Source organism: Caloenas nicobarica, chromosome 1 (genome assembly GCF_036013445.1).
Source record: "Caloenas nicobarica isolate bCalNic1 chromosome 1, bCalNic1.hap1, whole genome shotgun sequence".
NCBI lineage: Eukaryota > Metazoa > Chordata > Aves > Columbiformes > Columbidae > Caloenas > Caloenas nicobarica.
The window spans coordinates 159886556-159906552 of NC_088245.1; the positions used below are offsets into that span (position 1 = coordinate 159886556).

Sequence of the window (19997 nt, forward strand, 5' to 3'; positions counted from 1 at the left end):
TAGGTGGGAAGGGCTGTGTACATTTACCTTCATAAGGTGTGTTCTGAGACCACAGAGAGGACAGGTGCAGGCAGAACTACAGCTATAGTAATGACTAAAAGGCTTAAGTGCATAATAAGGGCTAAAATTTTCTAATCTCTCAGGGGATTTAGAAAAAGTTATGTTCTGCAATACATTTAAATCCCTCTTTAGAGATGAGTATTCAGAGTCTTACCTGCCCTGGCTGTGAGCTGTTGTTTTTACGTTGTTTTATTTTGCAGAGTAAAGTAAATGAATATTGTTGCTATTTATGTGCTCCTTGCTCTGAGAGACCCCTACATTTTTATGCTACAAGTCTTGTGAATGTTTGGTACACAGAGTTAAAACTAACAAACCATATTATAACTTGATAATCATAAAAACCCAAACAAAATCCACCATACATTCCGTGCAGCAATTTCCTTTAAATATCTATCTGGTAGATTTATGACCTTACTTTAAAACATGTTTCAAAGCTGGTACTGCAAGGAAGAGGTGAACTAACTGCTTTTCTTAGTGTATTTGGGAATAAGATGCTGCAAACAGCAGAAATAAATGACTGGGCCCAGTCTCCCTCTTAGCATACTGTATTGTATATCTTGAGTTAAAAACGTTCTTATAACATGTATCAAGCTTTCCCTTGAGAACATAGTACCCTGCTTTTTGTTTGTTTGTTTATTTTGTTAGCTTTTATTTTACTATCTAAGCCTAGCAAATTCCTATAGTCCTCTTAAATAATCTTTATTACTAGGGTTTTTTTTCATCTTTCCTGAGCACAGTTGTCCAAAATTCTACGCCATATGTCGGTTGTGTAAATATTAGTGGGGAAAAGTTACTGATATTCTTCCTTAGATTAGAGACAGATAGGTGACTGTTTAAGAACATGAAACAATACAGGGATGCAAAGAATAGATTTTAGATTACCTTCAACCCAGACAAGAGTCAGGCTTATTAAAGAAAATATTTTGGAATATCCATACGAATAAAGATTATCAACAAAATAAAACATTATTTCTAAGGAAAGGAAGTGTATTTTATGTAGTGTAATTATTATTTGGTATTCTGAATGTCTATAATCAGAGTTTTAAAATTTATTCTCCTCCATTTTCATTGAATGGCCCCTGTCTGTCTCTTTCTTGTCTCAGAAGATACTTTTGCAAAATATACTAAGGAGTTTGATAAGAACAACTAGGTGGGTGGCTTTTGGGAGTTAATGTGCTGGTGAATTCAGAGGTTCGGAATACTTGTCCAGTTCTAGTCGGCATAAAGGCAAGAGGTTTCCTTCTACTACTTGACTCCTTGGTAGGGATTAAAGAGAAGTTTCTTCTTCCCTGGATACTGCCCATATTCTAGTACTGTTGGCATCAGTACAAAAAAGAGGTACCATGAAATGAGTTTGAGTGTAACATTAAGAGTATGCATCAATTATTTGAAGGTAATGAACTAATGTCTGTGCTCTTACCCGTTGGTAGATGTAGAGGAACAGGATTAAACTTTCTTGAACACACACACACACACACACACACAATTGTGTAAATAGCCTGTAGCAGACTAAATGAATTCCTTATCAGATGAGACTAAAAATAATGTATCTTAAAGAATAATCCAAAGACATTTTGAGGAACAGCTAAACATCAGTGGTGTTTCAAAACTGTAGATTCTTTCTTCAGCAAAATAATGGAACAAGTCCCATTAACTTATTAACTGATTTATTTTTTTTTTAACAATACATTTTTTGTTGTTGTTTTTGTTTTGCAGGATACAAAATTATGGATAATCATGGAATATCTGGGTGGAGGCTCTGCCCTTGATCTAGTAAGTAAATTATATGACTTTTGTTATTTTACCTCACATAATTATTTTCTTATCTTATAATTCTGGGAACTATAATATGTCATTTGGCTATGACAGTGTTTGCTTCTAGTAAAGGAGAAAAAGTATTTGTCAATGCCAGGAAAAGGTTATTTTCCACGAGGCAAGACTGATTATTTGTGTAGGTGGAAGGGAACTAAGCAACATAATATTGGAAGCAGGATATAAACATCTTGGAATGCTAATCTTTAGTCAGGCAGAGAGCACTAGTGACTGAAAATAGTTTTTCTTGTCTCTTAATTCTGCCACCACAACTCTTCTTAGTGTATACATTTTAATGTATCTTCCCCCCCAGCACCACCCCCAAAGAAACAAACAAAAGGTTCCCTGTTCGAAGTCTCGCTGAGGTCTAAATAGACAGAAAGATAATTTAGGCTGGTATTAAAAAATACATTTCAAAGACATAGGAGGAGCTGTGGACTCTCTTGAGGCTAGAGAGGCCTTACAGAGAGATCTGGATAGATTAGAGAGCTGGGCAATTGCCAAGCGTATGAAATTTAACAAAAGCGAGTGCCAGATTTTGCACCTGGGACAGAGTACCCAGTTTTGAATCATAACTCAAAAGGTTCAGTGCAGATTACATTTTCTGTGACTGGATGCTATCCATTCACTTTGGCTATTGGGGAAAAAAAAAATCACACCTCTTATTTTTATTGTGGATGTAAAAAATAACTATTATAGAAATAAAAATGGATATTTTAAGTATGTGAAAATTGTCAAACCAATTGAGACAGAATATCTCTGAAGCATTGTTTGCCGTTCTCATCTGGGGCAACTAATAAATGCTTGAGGAAAAGTGAAAGTGTAGAGGGATTCTGCTGGTGACATCCAATGGACAGGAGGGGAGGGTAAATGTGGAAATCCTGCAGTCGCACTGCCATATTTTAGTTGTAATTACCTTTTGGAACCCATTTATACCTTTTAGTTTCCACATCTTGTTTGAAGGAGTTCTGTGGTTGTGTAGAAATTGAGAATGTTCTCCATAAAGATATGCTGAAAAAGGTTTGTTTTTTGTTGTGATATTTTTTTTCTGACAGAAGTGTGATTAGGAACGGAGTTTGCTTTTATAAATTAATTATTACTTTCTTCATACTTCAAGAAGGTTTAAACAGCAGCAAGAAAACAGATTTTCTTGTCTGTCTTTTTTAATTGCACACATTTCAGTTGTGTGATGACCACATGTTTATTCCATAAATTTGTTGTCTCAAAATAGTATGAAGTCTTTGGTCTCATCCTAAAACGCTATTGAAGAAATTGTGCCACAGAACTGAAATAATGATGTATGTGTATGTGATGCATCATGGGTGTGCTTCATTCGTTTTCAATGTATGTTCTGTTGCATGTTTTCCAAGTTCTAAAATGCACATTAGGGTTCTCAACTGGAATCTAGTAGGACAACTGGCACACCTTATGTTTCTGTACTCAAGGCGAGACTGAATGGGAACCTTGAATTGAGGCAGGACTGAATGGAAACCTTGAATTGAGGCAGGACTGAATGGAAACCTTGAATTCCATGTTCAAAGCATATACATGTCACGTTAGCCTGGTGTTTTCTGTACTTGAATATGCACTGGCTTTTTTGAAAATCATGCCTTGCAAGAGGAAGTACATTTAATGCAATTACATGTGCATTGTTGTTCAACTTTGAGTATAATTTAGGTTTGTGGCTGAGGTACGAGCACTGATTTTTTCAGCCTTAGTCTGTTTTCACTAACTTCCTCCTTGCTAAGGTGAGCTGACATCTGACAAAGGAGTTTTTCCCCCAATAGATGTGCTGTATCATGTTGCCAAGTTGAACTGGTGCTTGCAGCCTAGCCGGAGCAAAGCCCTGAGAATGTCTCTGTTGGTTTCAGGGACTGGCAATGTCATGTAGATTATTAAAGCTAAAGGAAAGCAAAAAAAGATTGTAAGTACAGCTACAAAGGTAAAACGAATATGTTGTCTGCATCATCTGAAATCTTACCTCTGTTCCTACGTATTAGCGGAGAATTTCTGAGGGGTGTAATATTCTAATTTTTATCTGAAGTTTTATCTGAAATGCTTGCTTTCTCACAGAGTGAAGCTTCAGAGATAGAAGTTTTTGATTGCTTTTATGGAGTAAACTAGAATACTGGAATATTTCCAATATTTATTGTTGTCCACAAAGTTTCAGTGTCTCTCCCGAAATGCCCTTATTGGTTAAGAAGCCTATCTGGGTAGTGATACCCTCTTTCCTCTGTCCCTTTAGAGTTGGTGGCATACTCACTTTTAGAATTTATATCAGATGTAGGGAGCTCTGAGATCTTCTGCCACCGCTGTTTCTTCTCATAAGGATTAAATTACTGGATACCTTTGATTTGAACAATTTGCAGATTTATACCTTGGGATTTATATGAAAAAAGTAAACTTCTAAAAATATGCAATGCTCTGTCAGCCTAGCAGTTTGAATGGTATTTTAGGGAGCTTCACAAAATCCCATGTAGCATATAGTCATAGGATATGTGGGTAGTTTCTTTCTCGGACTTTGAGATTTGGGTCCGTATAGGGCCTGTGGAGTTGCACATATAAGTTCAGTGCTTAATCATCAGATTCCTAGATCTGGCAGTGTACATATGACTTGACCACAAAGCAGTAACTCGAAGCTGTGTCTTTATGGAGCCTTCATCAAACTTTTCAAAGGGTTTTAGATAAATGAAGTATTTCTTTGCCTGTTGTTCGTAACGCCACTTGGTTTAGAACTATGTATTTTTTTAAAAGAATATTCTGGGTTGTATCTCATGTTACGAAGTCAGCAAATAGGAAGTTTTGAGGTGTGACAGAAGGACCAGTTCCTTGTATAGTCACAGTGTTACTTCTCTCTGTTTCTCCTTTTTTAATATCTATGTATACACACACGTATATGTAAAATATTTCTTGTGTCTCCTAGTTAGAACCTGGCTCACTTGATGAAACCCAGATTGCTACAATATTGAGGGAAATACTCAAAGGACTCGATTATTTGCATTCAGAGAAGAAAATCCACAGAGATATTAAAGGTAATTTGGTTTCTGTTTGTATTGTAATAATATTAGAAGAGCTCATGCAGTATAAGTGAACACCCTTACAGTATCAAATGTTTTAACTTCCACTATTTCTTCTTCTTTATTCCAGCTGCTAATGTTTTGCTATCTGAACAAGGAGAAGTAAAATTGGCAGATTTTGGAGTAGCAGGACAACTAACAGATACGCAGATAAAGAGAAATACCTTTGTGGGAACACCATTTTGGATGGCACCTGAAGTAATAAAGCAATCAGCATATGATTCAAAGGTAAGATATTTCAAGGCATTAGCCAATGTCCCTTCATTTTAAACTTGACTTGCACAGGCTGTTCTTCAGAATGTAGCTAATAACTTTGGCTGTGTCCAGATAGGTGTATGTTAGCAGCTAAAAACTGTTGGCAAGGAGAGAATCTTTCCTAAGTTGTATCCAAACCTTGAGTTTCCTTGCCATCCAGATGGCAAGAAATACTACAATATTGACAAGTACCTCCTTTCACTTTTTATCCCGCTCTCTTGATGAGCTTTTTGATGGTTGTTTAAAAGTAGAAGAGAACAAATATATACAAAATCGTAATATGCTTCCACTCGTTTTTAGAAAAAAATAGTCAGCAACACTGTTGAAGAATATGGATTTGATGGGTGTGAAAGTGTATTTGAAAATGCTGTTATTCATCTGTAGAAGAATGTGCTGCATAGATCTATGCTACTCTCTGACCATGTTCTTTTAGATATGCAATACATGGAGGGTTTAATATCAAATTGGCTTATTTGTAGATATTTACACTACACAGGATTTGGTCTACCACAATGGTACAGCAGTGTATTGAAATCACAACACAAGCACAATATTATGAATTTTAATACACATTTGGATCACAATAGAAATGTGATTCCTATTACTGGTCTACATATGCTCACCATCATGGCACTGGGCGTCCCCAGTTCCTGGGAAAGAATATGTGCATTGAAGCCAGCTCAAGCCCATTGCTCTTTTCAAAGTTCATTTTGTTGTTTACTCGGTTTTTACACTTCTGTTAGGCTGAGCTACATGTACACCTCCTTACTGCCTCACCGTTCCCCCATGCTGGTCTGGCTAGCTTGGCAAGACATTGCTCTACTGATTGTATTGGGGAAGGCTATTTGCACAACCTGGTGACCCACTGGTGCAGCTGTATATCTAAAATAAAGGTCACTCTGAAGTCCCACTTGTGTTAAAATAAGATCAGCTTTCTTTATGATAATTAACAGTCATTCCTTATGTTCTTCCCTGAACTCATCTTTCTTGCCCATCTGCTCTGATTCCTTGTAGGGATTTGTTGATTAGTCACATCTCCTTGCAATGAGACAGGTTGGCCTGGTTCTTTCCAGCCTCATCCATGTCAGGGACTCACCAATACTGACTCTGGCCTAGATTGTTTGTAGTATTACCTCCTTCCCTATTTGTTATCTTTCTGTAGAGAGGCTATTTAAAAATAACTAGCAGAGTTCTGTAGAGCCTCTAGAAGGTTAAATTACCCCAAATTCCCAATCTGAAGGTTGAGTAAACAGTTTTTGTTGTGGATGGTGGTTTTTGTTGTGTTGGTGGTTGGGGTTTTTTTGAGGTTTAGCTTCTGGGAATGGTTTTCACCAGGGCAGAGCATGATTCCGTCCTCAGGTTTTGAATTCCAGCTGTTTCAGTCTACAATGTCATGTGGACATAAAAAGGTCTTGGATACTTGATCAATTCCCTAGAAGGCCAGAGCTCAAGTTCTGAATGAACTAGAGATAATTACTTGTGTCTGTGAGCCTTTTAAAACTTAGAGATCAGGCTAAATTGTACAGACAATAGTTTTGCCACAACAATCACTTGAGAAGGCCAGTTTATTTTAAGATAATCCTATGCATGTGTGAAAACACAGGCGTCCAAAGCTAACCTCATTTTCCTTCCGTAAGCTGGGCATGCTTGAGAAGTGTTAGGCAGGACTGTCCTCTTCATAGCATACTCCCAGCGAGGTGCAAGCAATTTCCATTAGGTAGTTGTTGTGTTACCCAGTTTTGTTCTTTGCTCTGTCGAATCCTCTTATTTCCCACGTGCTCGTGTATTCCCAACAAAACCTTGAAAGTGCTCTGTAACATCCTCTTGGGCACAGTTTGTCTGCTGCTTTCCTTATTTACTGTATGCCTCACACCAAGTGTTAAATTATTTATTGCTCCTTTTCTGATTGGATTAATATCTTTGCTCGTGCTGACTGCTGAAATAGCACAACAGTGCAAAACAAAGCAAAACCTAAGTTATGATCTAAAACTATAATACTAACCAGGCTAAAGGAAGGCAGATCCGACCTGAGCTCTAGTATTGCTAGTTATTGCTATAAAGCACCGTTATCACTTGTCTTAATATTATGGGCAGTTGGTGGATTTCCTGACCATGGCTTACACTGTATTATCAGCATAACTCATGTAAGAACTATGATTCCAGTATAGTGATTTCCACTTTAAGCAGTTTTGGATATTAAGATGTGTTACACCTACTCTGAATTTAGATATGCTTCTGAGTTAACCATCCAGTCAAACACAGATTTCAGATTTGAAGAGACACATTTTTGAGGAATTTCCTTGTGTGAAGCACTTAAAATGCCTTTGGTTAAAACAGTATATCTTTATTGTTTTTGCATTACTTTATAATATTGAAACATTCAAGTTAATGTATCAACATTGTGTAAAAGTAATAAACACTTTACATAAGATGTTGATTTTGAATTGTCTTCCCCCCCCAATACATGTTATAGGAATGTATGTATATAATATATTTTATCTTTTGTTAAGGTATTAAGTGTTTTTTTAATAGATAAAAAATGTCTGTGTTTTTGAAAAATGCTGTTTTCATTCAGGATTTGACAAATTGCGTACTTTAAAAAAAAAAAGTGAAACTTATCAATGGTAAACCAAGTCCCAGTTATGTTCCAAATACTGTGTTCTCAAGATTACATGAGGTTTTTTTGGACTGCTTTATGCAAATATAAGCTGTATATTCCTTAATTACTGTACAGAATTTGCCCATTCCATTATTGCTTTATTCAGTCCCATTCCCAAACTATTTGTGTCCTTGAGATATTCCTATTATTCATTCTCAGACCATATATTGCAAGGTATATTTACAAGGCATTCCAACAGTTGTCTTTATTGCCTGAAAATAATCAAGATATGTGATTTTTGACATAGAAGCTGTTGAAATTTTAATATCTAGCAGGCTTTTGTATGTAATAATTCAGACTGATGTATCTGAGGACACAGGATTTCCAGATGGCTTGTGTAAGAGGGTAAGTTAGCTATAACATTTGCATTTTAATGTGATCAGTAGCTAATCTGAGAAGCGTACTTGACAGTGAAAATTTCAACTTTATTATTCATTTTCCCTCGTAGTTTATTTTTAAAGTTGAAGTAACCCATGGGGGTGATAAAATCTACCTGCTACAGCTGCCATGGGGAGAAGTAGTAAAATGTCAAAATATGACTATAACAGTTATATTAAGGCTACTACCTATTTTTAAAAATTTTCCTTTTTTATTTATCTTCTTCCATACCATTTATTTCCTTCTCTCCAAGCTATTTGTTCTTTGGTATAATGTCCTCATAGTATGTTTCCCTTCTTTCTAATATCTGTTATTTTGGCAATAGTTCTTACTTATCACGTTGTGATTCCTTTCCTTATCTGAAAGTCAGCATCTTTTCTTCTCTGCTTCCATTTTCTGGTATCTAGTTCTCTGTCCTTTCTACTCTATAACTTCTAATAGAAAAATAAATATTTCATTTTAAAACGTTTAAAACACTTAGCTTGTTTTCTTTGACTTAAAAGAGCTTCAAAGCCAGACTAAATTTTACTCATTAGAATGGAAGAGGAAAGACTTATAACAGTACTGCAATAAATAGTAGTTACCAGTGATTTGCTGACTCTCATCTGAAGTTGGAAGAATATTTTTCTGTTAAAGACTTGAAACTGTAAAAATCATAACATGTAGTAAAGCTTAGTGATGATATAGTGCTGTCACTTCTTAAGTTCGTACTTCTTCCTCTGCATTGGGGCAGACAAGCGCATCCTACAAATGCCTAGCTGGATACACGTGCAATCAGTACTCGCATCCCTGTTTTGAGATCCTTTCTTACCTGTGAAAGGAGAGATTACAATTCCAGAGAAATTTGAGGGTTTTATTCTTGATGCTTTCAACAGGAATGGGCCTCTAAAACCCATCTTGGACTTCAAAGAGTTCAGTGTGCAGCTGAGGTTTGTTGGACTTTTTAGTTCATTTTTGTGGAAGAAGGTCACTATAGCAATAGAAAGTTATAAATATATGAGGAAAAAATGGAAGTATTTTTATATACGTGTCTGCATGCGGATATCTGTGCACATGTACACAGATAAATTTGATTTTGATATTTGTATCTGCACCTGCTCCATCTGTGACTGAAAGTCTGGCAGAAGATCTATCCATTTATATGGCTTTAAAACATTCGTCTTGAGAAACTGAATTTCAGAATAAAATGGAAATAGTAATGCTCCGTTGTTAACACAAAGACTCATTGCAGGTGACACTTTTCTTTCATAACCATGAAAAGCTTTCTTGCTAGAGGGAAGTTACTCACAGTTATACCCAGACTTGAGGAGAGTTTAGCTGCTAATGCTGCTATTAAGATAAATGAAACTCAGAGCTCATCTATTTGTGTAATTCTCTGTGCTCAGTGTGAGAGAGCTCTTCTGTACATAGGTTAACAAAACATAATTTCATAAATTTGATGGTATGCTGATTAACTCAGATTTTTTTTTCCATACTTAACTAGCAAAATTAAGTAACTAAGCTCTTAACAACAGAATACTGTCTGAACAAGGAAGAAGGAGCTTGTTTTTAGTCATGCAATGTAGCTGTGACAGTGGAATGGACACAGACATTGCAGCTTTCAGCCTGTAGTCCTGTATGAGTTAGAAATAATATTCCCCCAGAAAACCAGCATGTGTATTGGGGTGTCCAGTAACAATGTGAACAGAACTCATTGATGAAATTAAATGGTAATGGATCTAGCACTGGTCTCTGCTGCATTCTCAATTTGTCCCTCTAACTTGGCAGTGAGCCTTTGGATCTGTGTTTTACAGACATGACTTAGAGAAGTTTGATTGAGATTAGGCCTTCTTGGCCTACAAGACATGACCCATAGGAGAAGGTCTATAAAGCTAATTAAGTAGAAAAGTGCTGTCGATATTTCAGAAACTACTTGGAGAAAATACTTGAAATTTACAGTTAAATAATACTGTTCTAGACTGCATTTCTCTAGTCTGAGAATAAGAAACCCCAGGAAAACTGTATTCTAATGTATTAGATTTCTGATGATTGTACTAGCTGATGCTGGTTGAGGAAAAATTTTGTGCATGTTATAACATTTTCATTTATGCCAATATTTGAGTCTTGCCCCATATTTACATAATGTACTTGAATATGGTGGATAGAAGGCTAGTTTATAACAACTGTACTGTTACTGTTTAAAAATAGTTGTGTTTCAAGATCAGTTGTAACTACCGGTGCGATAGCATTGATTTCAAAAAGTTTGAAAACTCTAGTAAGTAGAACTGCTTTATGCTGTAGAGTAAAAACAACCAAGGAACATTGTGTACTATATTTTATGTGGTTAGACACATAAAACAGACCATGTTATTATAACAAGAACAATTTACATATTAAATGATTTACAGTAAAGGTTTAAAGTCTACCTTTGCAAGCAACACTGTTTCTTTCCTTTCTCTACCCTAATCTTAAAAACATTGTTTCTTACAGGCAGATATCTGGTCATTAGGCATAACAGCCATAGAACTTGCAAAAGGAGAGCCACCTCATTCAGAATTACATCCAATGAAGGTTTTGTTCCTCATTCCTAAGAACAATCCACCAACGCTGGAAGGAAACTTCAGTAAATCCCTCAAAGAATTTGTCGAGGCCTGCTTAAACAAGGACCCAAGCTTTGTGAGTTTCATCTGTTTGTCAGTATATAGTAAAGAACTTGACTGGTTTACGTTAATTACATGAATATGTGCAGTTCAGCTTTTCTAATATGGGGCAACATATTCACCAGCATATTTTTTTTAAGATACTAGAATATATATTTAAATATACTTAAATATATTTTAAAATCTCACTTGTATCAAGACTGAAGTCTGGATTTGTTGATCTTTATATTGAGTCACTTAACACTCTCAAACATAGTAATTTTTTTTTTTTTCTAAGAGACCTACTGCAAAAGAGCTCTTAAAACACAAATTTATTTTACGAAACTCAAAGAAAACTTCCTACCTGACTGACCTTATTGATAGGCACAAGAGATGGAAGTCTGAACAAAGTCATGATGACTCCAGTTCTGATGACTCAGATATGTAAGTTTGATGAGTTTGTAAACTATCCTTTGTAAATAGAGAGCGAAGTAGTTCTTTTTAGCACGTGTATTCCTGTGTTTTGTTATTTACAGCTTTTCAGCTTAGCAGCCTTGGTAAACTGATGAAATCTTGATTTTTAGTGTTGCAAATAAGTCAGTGAGAACAATTCTTCAGGCCTATTCTATGCTACCTTCTCTTTTATGTAGGGTCTAGGGTTCTTCCTAGACATATGGCCAACTGTTACTCCTGTTGTGCAAGCAGAAGGTGGGCTTCACCCTGCATGGCCAGGTAGCAGTGTGCATAGGCACCATCCTGTGTGTGTACCTGGCCTCCTAAGGAGAGGAGTTTTGGGATACAAACCATATTACCTTTTTTTTTTTTTTTTTTTTTTTTGATGAGAGGTATGGGGTTTTTTGTGTGTGTTTTGGGTTTGTGGTTTTTGGCTTTTGTTTTTGTTTTCAGGAAAGTTGCACCATTACAGCATGATAGTCATGAAATGTCAAATTATTTATTGAAAAAGAAGTGTTGTAAATGTTTCCAGATTTTGTTCCTTTCCAATTTTTATTTCTCTCCATCAGATTTTGATGGAGCTGTTCAATAGGTTCATGAGTTGATTTCCTTAGGAAACCAGGTTACAAATAGTTATGACTCAGTTAAAAAGTTAACTTCGTTAATCTAAAAGTAATTTTGAAAATAGTGAGTATAATCAGATTACACACTTTTGAAAATCAAGAGATTGCCACCATTTGTTCACAAATGGATGAAACTCCTCATAATAAGAAAACACAACTATTCTTCACAATTTGTCTGTGTGCTAATGGCAATCATCAGGCTGGTTATAATTTCCTGACTGCCATTGCAGCTATATATTTGTCCTACATGATCAACGGTTTCATGCCTTCCAGTGATCACAGTTCCAGCCCAAAACCAGGTCTGATTTTGGAGGAGACTGAGGGGTGACCTCATCAATGTTTATAAATATATAAAGGGTGGGTGTCACGAGGATGGAGCCAGGCTCTTCTCGGTGACAACCAACAGTAAGACAAGGGGTAATGGGTTCAAGCTGGAACACAAGAGGTTCCACTTAAATTTGAGAAGAAACTTCTTCTCAGTGAGGGTGACGGAACACTGGAACAGGCTGCCCAGGGAGGTTGTGGATTCTCCTTCTCTGGAGACATTCAAAACCCGCCTGGACGCCTTCCTGTGTAACCTCACCTAGGTGTTCCTGCCCTGGCAGGGGGATTGGACTAGATGATCTTTCGAGGTCCCTTCCAATCCCTAACATTCTGTGATTCTGTGATTCTGATTTGGAAGGTAAATTACTAGTCCTAAAACTGGTCCCAGGTCAGTTACTAACTGAACTTTGAGGTTACAGTTCATTGTTCCTGTGGAATATCAGACCAGTTTTGGTGGCTTGGCATAGGAGAGTAGTGGAACTAGAATGGTTATTGAGGGCTTGTGAGACGATTTAACGTTATGTCTAAGCCTACTTTCTCCTCCTCTGCTTCCATAGCAGTGCCTGTATTAGATGTGATAAAAGGGTGAGTTTATTTGGCATGCTGGAATACTAACTTTCCAAATCAATATATATTTTTCTGTTAGATCAACTTGCTAGAGCTAATTTACACAAGGAAGGTAGACCTGCCTCTTTCAGTGACAGCCAGTAGTTCCGTGTGACTTCAAGCAGAAATCTTGGAGAATTTTCTTACACTGGTCACATGCTTTTTGATATGAACTTAGAGAAGGATATTTATGTTTATGGTAGCGAAAGGAGAAATGTAATGCAGTGACTGATTAGTATCATATTTTTGTTCTTTTAACTTAGCAGGAGTTATAGAAAAAAATACTGTGCCATCCACAAAAAATGATTGATTTATGATGGTGTAGTTTGTTAAAGCCATGTTGTATCTGTACTGTTTTAGCCAATTTTTGGGGGTGAGAAGTTTACCTTGCTAACGGGCTGGGGATGAACTGTCTGCCTCAAAGGTATTCTAAGCTAGTGTTTTAGTTTTCAGATTGCAATAAAAGACTTTATGGTACTTATGTATGTAACCTGAGAAATGTTTTAATTCTGTAATGCCTCTCTTTTTTTTGAAGTTAATTTAATGTTTAGTGAAGTATATTAGTTTCATTTTTTAAATTTTCCCCAAAGATAAATTATTAATAATTTAAATTAATATATTGCTTTTCATACTTGTGTTTATACTTATTAGCTTTCACATTAGAATCCTGATTTTTGTATTGACTGTAGTTTTTATGTTTAGCGAATATATTGAATGAACATGGACAATAAGGTGTAGGTAATAAAACTTTATTTCTTTTTTGTTTTTTTTTTTTTCTCAAAGTGAACCAGATGGTCAGGCTTCAGGTGGGAGTGATTCAGAAGAGTGGATCTTTACAATAAGAGAAAAAGACCCCAAGAATCTAGAGAATGGAGCAGCCCAGCCTTTGGAGTTGCAAAGAAATAAGGTGCTCAAAATATTGACTGTATTATACAAAGTGATTTAATAATTTAGTGGGATTATAATTTTAAAAGCATTGAAATTGTAAAACTTTTAAAACTTTTCCTAAAAAATGTATATTCTACAGTTGCCTTTCACAAAGTGTGTTGAGTAAGTCTTGAAGTTTGGGTATTCTGTAAATGTGTCCTTTTGCTGTAGCTTGTGAAATATATGCCAAAATATTTTTGTAGTTGGTGAAATATTACCACTGGAGGAAGACCAGGCAATATTTTATTTAAAAAATCTTCCTTCTGTAAAGTAAACTTAAACTACTATCGTACAAAACTAGCTGGGGTTTTGGGGAAGGCATTCTGGTCTCTTAGGAAAAAAGACTACAACGTAGCAAAGAATAGAAAATGTATGTGTCCAAAAAACCAAGAATAATGGATGTAAAGGAGCTGTTCCATTATATTTTCTGCAGCCTATGTGGCCAGGGCAGGTGGTTGCTATCCTGGCTCTGAAAATTCTGTATGTGTGCGCCTATCAAAACTGGAGAAATATCATGTGGGAGGAACCTAGTAAATATCAGCAAGTCTATGATTTAGTATATGCTTAGTAGGATTGTGGGTGTGAGGTTTTTAAAAATTTTTAATTTTATTTAAAAAATGTATTTATTTTAAGGGTTTTAAAAAATTATTGGGTTTTTTTATTATTATTATTTTTGATCTTGCATGTGTTTGAGGTGCCGCTGCCTTAAATTTTAATTCAGCCTCCATTTTCCAGAGTACTTTGGAATAGTCTGTAGAACATTTTACATATTTGTATATAAATAGAAACAGATTTTTCATAAAGTGTAGCGTGTTGGAACTATTTTTTTCTTTAATCAGAAACAATACAATGAGGATGCTTTTTTCCAGAAATAAAATTGGTCAGAATTTTGTTTTCTTTAAAGGAAAAGGATATCCCAAAGAGGCCTCTTTCCCAATGCCTGTCTACAGTTATATCCCCTTTATTTGCAGAGGTAAGTTACTGCTTTAAAACTTAACAATTCCAGGATTTATGTCTTTGAAAATTTGAAAAACATGATGAATGACACTTAAGTTTTCTACAACCCATTTGGAACTTGATATGTTACAGTTTTAGCTGTACCCTTTGCTTTCATGCATGCCTGCTTTTGAGATCTTTGTTTTGCTTCTAATACTTCATATGCATGGTAGCAACATCAACCATGCTAGCCTACAGCAATAAACACGAAAAATAAAAAAGTATGTAAATGTTTGGATTGCAGCATTCCATTTTTTAACACTGCTTTATCTCTTTATCTGTCATTTTATCTGTTACAAATTTCAAGTTCTTCAGTGCTCCAGGGTATGGCTGTGGACCAGATCAACAAGGACGTAACTTTTGAATTTCAGTGTTGAAAACACTGAAATGCATTCTGAATTCTCTATTTTTAATATTTTTTTTCAAAATTCTTAAAAACAACTTGGAAAAAAATCATATGAAGGGAAAGCCAGTTATTTATGGAGATGTGATTATTTTAAAATGTTGATTGAACTCTTAAGAGAGAAACCCTCCCATCTCACCCTAGCTTTAATAGGAAAAAAATTTATTTAAATAATTATTTCAATCATCGTAACTGTTACAGAAAGAAAGTTAGAGAAATCGTTCTAATAAGAGGATGTTTTCTTATTTGGTTCTAATCAATACAGTCCTGCTTCAGAGGATTATCATCAAATTTTGCATGATGGTCATTAAGAATATTGAGCACTTTTGACTCCTCTTCCATGCAATTTCTAGTGGATTGCCACAACTCTTCCAGAATCTCATTGCAGGGTCTCCTTTTACTTACAGGCATGGCCACTGTCTCTGCTGTCTGGAGGAAGCCTTACGTTACATTTTCAGTGTTCCATTTGTTTAGCATTCAAACCACAGATATCTGCCCCTTCAGGAATTACTGCTAGCTAAATTAGTGAGTTATTCCATGGAACTCCTCCAAAAAGAATAAAGCTGGCCATTCAGAGCTTTTTGTCTTCATGGAGGCTTTCAAAGCTTTTGGCACAGAAGACGTGTAAAAACCAACTGCTGTCCCTAGGTAATGATACAGGAAAAGACTGTGCTGTGCATCCTTCTTCAGTTGAACTTGGATACAATTTAGGAGCCTTGGCTGAAGAGGCTTGCTCAGCTCTGGGGCCCTGCATCTCTGTGTTGCTGTGAGTAATCTGAAGCTTGGTGCATCTCAGCAAAGCAATTAAAAACCAACCAAACAACAAAACAGCAAACCCCAAACAAAACAATCCCCGCCCCCAAATAAAACAAAGTTGTCATGCTTGTCAAAGAATTGTGATCTTCAGTGACTAGTTACTTACCCTGATGTGGTTTCTTTCTCCTTATCAGAGGGCACCGAGTACTGCATGTGGTGACTCATTCTGGGTTCCTTTTTGAAGATCCAGAGGTGTCCTTTGTTGTAATGTTCACACTATTGTCTCCTATCATCTTGCCCTCAAACTGTGACTTCCCAGTTTAGACTAAGAAAGGGTTAGTTATTACTGGGAAAAGAAAAGGTGGTTTTCTTTTTCTTCCTGTTACCTGTGCCTTCAATGCAAGATCTCACTTTTGAGCATCCTGGATGTAATGAAAAGAGAACACAAGCAGCAGCCAAAGGGTGCAGGAGCCTTCCTAACTGCTGTGGTCATATCTCAGCCTTTGTACACACTCTTGATTTCCTTTTGTTGAGACCGGAGTTCCTCTCTGCCCTAACATACCTATAAGCCATTGCTAACTGTGGAACTAGAACAATAATTAATTTCCTTTATGTTTTTCCTTGCAAGACTCTGATTCCTTTTTAAAGAAAAACCTTTCCTCAATGCTGATGGCAATTCTTGAGCTGTAGTTCCTGACACCTGTTGGAAGTCCACTTCAGAAAATCTTTAGTACTTGGACATCTCTGAAGAATTTCACTGCCACTTTGTTCCCTCCGGAATGTCTTGTACTACACCGAACTCAAAATCATCTTGATCTATTAATTCTGCTTTCTGCTGCTTTCTGGAGATCATGCTTATTCCATGTGAGAATCCTCTGTGCCAGTAGGGGCCAAAAGTAGGGCCAAAAGACTAAGTATGCCCACATTATATTCCAGAAAGTGGCACAAACTTTCCATTTATTCAAGCTAAGCTTTCGTTACAGTCAGTAATGGCATAAAGGCAGACTGGCTATAGGTCCAGCATCGGGATATGACTTAAATTAATTGAATAATTTGTAGAGAGATACGTAGAAAAATATTTTGCTGTTTTTTGCATCTGTGTAAACTCTTTGGTCCAAAGCACTCATAAGCACAGTTAACTTTCAACTGGAACATTTTTTTCACCTTTTTTTTTTTACCCTGAGAAATGACTTTGATTCTATCCTTCTTAAGAGGATGCCACAAAGCAGCTCTTGACAACAGCTGTAGTGGTAAATGTGCATAGAAACTTGTAAATGCAGACATCCAACCTGCTGGGGAAAGTCCAGTCCCTGAAAGAAGGCCATGCCTTCATTCACCCTTACTGCTAGTAGCATGACACTTCTTTCCGAGGAAGCCCAGGCCCTGCAGAGAATTTTTAATGTTCTTTAGTGAGTTCTGAGAAAGAAAGCATTTTATCAGCCATACGTGGTATGTTAGAGCATCTCCTACATAAACAAAGTACTGAGACCATCCCTCTGAGCCCCGAGTTCCTGCTAATTGTGGGATCCTTTGCTTTGGGGGCAGATGAGAAAGTGCTCAGGGTGCTCTGGTGCTAGAGCTGACAGGCTTAAAGCATTTTTCTAACAGTGCTTGCACAAGTGCACCTGCGGTATATATGTATAAGCTATAGGTATAGAAGTATGTATACTAAAGTGAGTAAATATGAGCAGCACATCCTGAAACCAAACAGCTACAGGTAAATAGTGCACCTTTCTTGGGATACGTTGTCGTAATTTTTGACGGCAAGCACGCAGAAAAGGATATTTATTAATATCTTATTAATGTATCTCTTCCTGTTTTTCTTTCAGTTGAAAGAGAAGAGTGAAGTGTGTGGTGGTAACACAGATTCCATAGAAGAACTGAGAAAGGCCATTTATTTAGCTGAAGAGGCTTGTCCGGGCATTGCAGATAACATGGTGTCACACCTTGTGCAGAGGCTTCAGAGGTAATGAAACTAATTCACTAAGGGTTACAGAAAATTGCAGATCTGATTCTACAGACATTTGACTAGTGTTAAACTGAAATAATTAATTTCTGTTTATAATAGAGGAAAAAACCACTTATGCTTACAGTTTGTGCAATTGTTTGCTTAGTAGGAAAAAAAAAAACCCTAATTATATCAGCAGTTCTAATTTTTAGCTTCAGGTGATAGCCCATGTGTACGTTCATCCTGTTGGTGCGCATGTTGTGTGTCAAATGAGACTGGACAGCCTCTTCCCTTTGCATTTCATATAAGGGACATCGATGCTTTCTTAGTGTCTGGGTGTATGTTGCAGATGTCCTGTGTCACTCTTAATTTCTTTTACCCACTTTGACAAATGGAATGTTCCATTAGTTGGTGTTTCTTTCAGTCACACAGTAAGTGGTTCCTTGTCCACTCATTAAAGATGGCCTCTTGGTGGCACCTCCAAAACCAACTTTTTGTGTTACTTCAAAAGGACAAATTTCATACGAGATTTTCTAACTACCTAGGTTAGGAATATATTCTTAACAAACACTCAATTTGCTGTTCTTTTAAGTACTACACAAGAAAAGGTCAGGGGTATGCATTTCAGAATTACTGCTTGAAGAGACTTTAAATGCAACCTTGAGTCCAGGAGCCCACAACTGTTGTGAATCTACACCATCCAGGTTGGATTGCTTGGAATTCACACTTCTGAAGTTAAAGCAGAGGATTGCCAGGCTGACACTTTTGTCATTCAGTAAAAATCAGTGCCAAGAAATCTGCAAGCAATCACGTTTCTTGCTTCCTGGGCTGTTGAGCATGAAGCCCATTCAGCATCTCTAGTGCTAAAAGGTCGCTCCTGATTCTCGTTTTAGTTGATCCTGGCAGGCCTCAAAGAGTTTCTGAAGCTTGCATCTCCATTTGTTTCCATTAGGAGTTCCAAAACTGACCTCAGTCTTTCATCAGCCCAATATTTCAATGTCAAATTTCTATCTGCCTGGTATATGGCCTTCCTGGAACTGGAAACCTCAAAGACTTTTGATGCTGCGATTGAAGCTCAAAATGTCCATGTGGAAACAGGCTTTCCACTGGGAACTTCTTCCGTGGGTGCTTGAGATGATCTTACTTGTTCCGGTCATGACAGCAACAGTCATCATTTTTATCCTAGCAGATATAGAAAGGGCTCTGCAATCTAACTCTTCAGTATTTTGGTTTCCTTCTGTTCTGCTTCATTGGACTGTTGCTGTTTTTCTCAGTCATAATGTCTCATTATAACAGTGCGGGCAGGCATTTCATTTTCTTTGAAGGAGAGAAAGAAACATTCATAGAAAATGTTTGTTGATGGGTGACATCTGGGTCAACTTTCTTTTATTCCAGGGATGATATTCAGCTAGTATGTGATCATGACTAGCACCCCTTCCAGAAAGTGAGTGAAATAAATGAATGGCAGGATCCCACCCTAAAAAGGAGTTTTAACTGTTCAATAGCTTAGTAGGTGTCCCTCATGGATAAAGCTGTTTTTGGAATTAGTTGACTTCTGAAAAGGTAGTTTCTTCTTTTTTGAATACTACCGGAAACGTGACCCATTACATGATTAAGTTATTTATTGTATCCACTTGGAATATCCTCTCAATTTGATAGCTAACTATTGAAGATGTAAACTTGCCAAGTAGGAGAGTTGGAATCACAAAATGTTACCCCCAGTATACAGAATTCTTACATCATCATATACTTCTTGGTAACACACTTGAGCATGGGTTGTAGCTATTCATTAGAAAAGCAGAGGTTGTCTAATTCATGTATTTTATGTGTTGTTCACATCCACAGCTTTTGTCTTTAAAGTGTGACAGCAGTGGTGGGTGTCATTCCGCAAGGGAAAAGGCTGGAACTTTAATAGCATCAAATGGAATAACTTTTAGTTGCTGCTTGTTGCAGAACATTGTTCTGAAGGTCACAACAGTAACTATTTCTTCTCCTCCTCAGATATTCACTAGCTGGAGGAAGCACTTCATCCTACTGACCTACCGTTCCTGACTTTTCTAAGGCAACAGAGACGCCACGGTGTCTGCGTTGAAGGCGCGCAC

At 36.8% G+C, this 19997-nt stretch overlaps 1 protein-coding gene across 1 annotated transcript; it reads left to right on the forward strand.

Annotated features, from left to right (window-relative positions):
* Nucleotides 1-1782: 1782 nt before the first annotated feature.
* STK24 (serine/threonine kinase 24) lies at nt 1783-19933 on the forward strand. Its single transcript, XM_065641765.1, has 9 exons — nt 1783-1833; nt 4796-4904; nt 5020-5177; nt 10711-10896; nt 11158-11303; nt 13649-13772; nt 14697-14765; nt 17777-17913; nt 19897-19933. Exons 1-9 carry the CDS (start codon nt 1798-1800, stop codon nt 19931-19933), a joined length of 1002 nt encoding a protein of 333 aa, XP_065497837.1. The 5' UTR covers nt 1783-1797.
* Nucleotides 19934-19997: the final 64 nt, after the last annotated feature.